Source organism: Rutidosis leptorrhynchoides, chromosome 8 (assembly GCF_046630445.1).
Source record: "Rutidosis leptorrhynchoides isolate AG116_Rl617_1_P2 chromosome 8, CSIRO_AGI_Rlap_v1, whole genome shotgun sequence".
Lineage (NCBI taxonomy): Eukaryota > Viridiplantae > Streptophyta > Magnoliopsida > Asterales > Asteraceae > Rutidosis > Rutidosis leptorrhynchoides.
The window spans coordinates 368,494,128-368,498,868 of NC_092340.1; the positions used below are offsets into that span (position 1 = coordinate 368,494,128).

The 4,741-nt window shown below is 35.6% G+C and overlaps 1 protein-coding gene across 1 annotated transcript; it reads left to right on the forward strand.

The window, feature by feature from the left end:
* Positions 1-3,033: 3,033 nt before the first annotated feature.
* On the forward strand, positions 3,034-3,534 carry LOC139864731 (uncharacterized). The gene has a single exon (XM_071853303.1). The coding sequence runs from the start codon at positions 3,034-3,036 to the stop codon at positions 3,532-3,534; it is 501 nt and encodes a 166-aa protein (XP_071709404.1).
* The last annotated feature ends 1,207 nt before the right edge of the window (positions 3,535-4,741 follow it).

Sequence of the window (4,741 nt, forward strand, 5' to 3'; positions counted from 1 at the left end):
CTCATATTAGGAAGACCATTCTTAAACACGAATAAAGCAATAATAGACGTATTCGGTAAGAAACTGACCCTAAGTATAGAGGACGAGAGTGTTACCTTTTCTGTTGATAGATCCATGTAACAACTGCAATCTGCAGATGATACATGTTATTATGTTCAAACTATAGATTCACATGTAGAATTGTTAGAAGAATTTCCAGAATTACAAGGAACAGGAGAATGTTCTTTAGGAGAAGGAACTGAACCAATTGATGAAGCTGAAATGTTAGCCGCACTCATGGCTAATGAATACAAACCAACAACAGAAGAACTTCAAATGCTAAAAGAGGAAGACAGATATCGATACAAATCATCGATAGAAGAACCACCGACATTAGGGTTAAATCTACTTCCAAACCATTTGGAATACGCTTATTTACATGGTGAATCTGAATTACCTGTAATAATATCGTCTTCTCTTACGAAAAATGAAAAATCTCAACTCATTTCTGTGCTAAAAGCTCATAAACCAGCTATTGCATGGAAGATTCATGACATTAAAGGCATAAGTCCTTCGTATTGCACACATAAAATCCTTATGGAAGAATGTCATAAAACCTATGTGCAACACCAACGAAGACTAAATCCTAATATGCAAGATGTTGTTAAGAAAGAAATTATTAAACTGCTAGATGCAGGTTTAATTTATCCAATTTCTGATAGTCAATGGGTAAGCCCAGTTCAATGTGTACCTAAGAAGGGTGGCATGACTGTCATCACAAATGAAAAAATGAGCTTATTTCTACTAGGACTGTAACAGGATAACGTGTCTGTATTGATTATAGAAAATTAAATGACGCCACCAGAAAAGATCACTTTCCCTTACCTTTCATTGATCAAATGTTGGAAAGATTAGACGGGAATAGTTACTATTGTTTTCTTGACGGTTTTTCCGGATACTTTCAAATTCCAATAGCACTCGAGGACCAAGAGAAAACCACATTCACGTGCCCTTATGGTACTTTTGCTTACAAACGCATGCCATTTGGACTTTGCAACGCCCCTGCAACCTTTCAAAGGTGCATGATGGCGATTTTTCACGACATGATAGAAGAATGCATGGAAGTTTTCATGGATTACTTTTCAATCTTCGGTGATACTTTTGAAACATGTCTAGTTAATCTTGAATGAATGCTTATTAGATGCGAACAATCAAATCTAGTTCTTAATTGGGAGAAATGCCATTTCATGATTAGAGAAGGCATCGTTCTTGGTCATAAAATTTTAAAGGAAGGAATTGAAGTGAATAGAGCTAAAGTAGATGTAATTGCTAAACTTCCACATCCCACCAATGTTAGAGGAGTTAGGAGTTTTCTAGGGCATGCCGGTTTTTACCGACGTTTCATAAAAGATTTTTCTAAAATTGCCACTCCTATGAATAAACTCCTAGAAAAGGATGCTTCATTTATCTTTTCAGATGAATGCATCAAATCTTTTAATATTCTTAAAGAAAAACTCACTAATGCGCCGATCATGATAACTCCAAATTGGAATCTACCATTTGAACTTATGTGCGATGCAAGTGATTTTGCAATGAGAGCCGTTTTAGGACAAAGGATTGAAAAACGATTTCAATCTATTTATTACGCTAGTAAGACGTTACAAGGAGCACAAACAAATTACACAACTACTGAAAAAGAACTCCTTGCTATTGTCTTTGCTTTTGACAAATTTCATTCGTATCTCGTTCTAGCTAAAACGGTGGTCTATACCGACCATTCTGCTCTTAGATACCTATTTTTAAAACAAGATGTCAAACCACTATTAATCCATTGGATCTTACTCTTACAAGAGTTCGATATTGAAATCCGAGATAAAAAGGGAGCAGAAAATCTCGCCGCTGATCATCTTTCTCGTCTTGAAAATCCTGAATTAGAAGTTCTAAATGAATCGGCTATACAAGATAACTTTCCTGATGAATATCTTTTGAAAATCGATTATAATGAAATTCCATGGTTTGCAGACTATGCAAACTATTTAGTATGTGGATTCCTTGAAAAAGGGTTGTATTAAATTTATCAATCTTAAGCCTGATTGTTCCTTGTTTCTTTTCTCATTGTATGATTAGTTTTGCAGGATCATTGCGTTGGGCTTGTGTGGTCTTGTTCCTGCTTGGGCTATGTTGGTGTCTTGAGTTTGTTGCTAGGCTTCTTAGTAGGCAGCCTTGGAGCCCATCCCTTGTTTTTATCCGTTGGACCCTAGCTGTATTTATAGGATTGCAGCTGCTTCTTCAAAATTACGACACAATTACAGCCACTTTCTTATCATCTTCCTTGTCTGATACTTGGCGATTTTATTAGGGTTTCATATACCCGTTTGGTGCCTCAATATTGATATTCAATCTTGTCTATTCATTGTTCTAGTATCTTTATCTCTGTAACTCGAAGTCTGATTGTAGCCTTTAAACGATTTTTATCACCTGTAATAATTTCGGTACTGTTTGAATTCAATCACAGTTTATCTCCTGCTTTATTCTCTATTTTCTAACATGGTATCAAGAGCCGAATTAGAATGATCGTGGTGATTCTCTTGCTCTGTCTTCTTTTCTCTGGTGATCGAAAGGTTCTTGTTTTAAAGGTTATTTGTCTGTTGTCTGGTGCCGCTGCTCTAGGGTTTCCTATTTTGGGTTGATTTGTTAACTTGTGAAGATTGTCACTCTGATCTTCGGTTATTACTAAAAAACCCTAATTTATGACAAATTAGGGTTTGAGGCTGAACTGAAAAAAGGGGGTTCTGCCTTGTCTTCATCCGCTGCTACTTCTTCTTTTCTTTATCAATTGCCGAACACCGCTGTATTGTATTCTTTTATCCCTTGTTTATCTAGTGTGTGTTGCATCTATTATTACTCTGCTCTTTATCTCTACAGGTTGCTCACTGTTTTTTTTTTTTTTTTTATTTTTTTTTTTTTGAATTGTATCTGTGTTTGAATCTGTTTCTTCTGTGTGTGTTTTTTTTTTTTACTTGCCTTTGATTGAATTATTACTTGTTTACTAGTATGGGTGATGAAACAGCTATTACCTTGATTAGTAAAATAGACTTTGGTGACCCTCTCTATTTGCATGCTAGTGACACCACCAATACACCATTGATATCTATTAAGTTGAAAGGAACCGAAAACTACAATGTTTGGAGTAGAGCTATGCTACTTGCACTATCTACTAAAAACAAAGTAGGGTTTGTTAATGGAACATGTCTTAAAAAAACTGATAATGATGTGCTTGCTGCCCAATGGGATAGGTGTAATTCTGTTATGTTATCTTGGTTGCTAAGTTCTATATCTGAAGAGTTATACGCTGGTCAAATTTTCTCTGCTACTGCTTCTGTTGTGTGGTCTGAACTAAAGGAAACATATGATAAAGTTGATGGGTCTATAACATTTAATTTACATCAAAAAATCAGCTCTATGAAACAAAGTGGTAGTAGTTTGTCTGAGTATTATCATAAACTTAACACCTTATGGAAACAATATGATGAAATGGTCAAATTACCTGCTTGACTTGTGCTGCTGCTCCCGAATTTCAACAACACAATAAAGTTTTAAAGTTAATGCAATTTCTTATGGGTTTAGATGATATTTACATGTCAACCAGGAGTAATCTCCTTCTTAGAGACCCATTACCTGATGTTAAGTCTGAATTTGCTATTCTGTCAAGGGAAGAATCCCACAGGGGGGTTTCTGGGGTTGGGTTATCTAAATCCCAGAACTCTGCTTTTGTTGCTCAAACAAATAACAACACATGGATAAACAGAAATAATAATAATGGTAGTTTTGGAAGAGGAAGAGGGTTTAATAGGGGTCCTAACCCAAATCTTAAATGTACTAAGTGCAATAAACTTGGACACACCATTGATAGATGCTTTGAAATTGTTGGATATCCTAATAATTATAAGAAACCTTTCAATGGAACCTCAAATAAATCCACCACTTATGTGTCTAGTTGTGCTGCTTCTGATTCTTTATCTGGTTCAACTGCATCCTCTTCTAACACCACTAGTGCTACTAATGCTTCTAACTCTGTTCCTATGTCCTTGAGTAATGAACAAATGATGAAACTTTTAAGCATGCTTAATGATAGAGGGCCCCAAACCACAGAATCTGCCTCAAATATGTCAGGTACTATAATGAATAATAACGTGTTTTTCAACAATAACTTTGACAAGTTTTTTAATTTTAATTCTGGGGTAAACAAGAGTCAAGGGTGGATTATAGACTCTGGTGCCAGTCAACACATGACTGCTTCTGAACATGGTCTAGATAACATCGTTGATGTTTCTGATTTAAATCTTCAAGTGTCACATCCCAATGGTACTAAAGCTAAAGTCAAAAGAATTGGAAACCTAAGATTAAATAAAGACATCTTATTAACTGATGTGTTAATTGTCCCTGGTTATTGTGTGAGTCTTCTGTCTGTCCACAAGCTGGTTAAAGAAAATAAGATGCTGGTTGGTTTTGATGCTTTTAACTGCTATATTCAGGATTTGAACACAAGAACTACCCTGGGGACTGGTAGTGTGAATGGTGGCTTATATGTGTTTGACTGTTATAAAGGTGATCCTCTTATGTGTAATTCTGTGTATGCCTGCAATTTTGAATCCACTCTTCTATGGCATAACAGACTAGGGCACCCATCAAGCCCTGTCCTCAATATTCTTAAACACAAACTCAAACTTGATAAAAATATTGATGAATTTCCTTGTGAAAT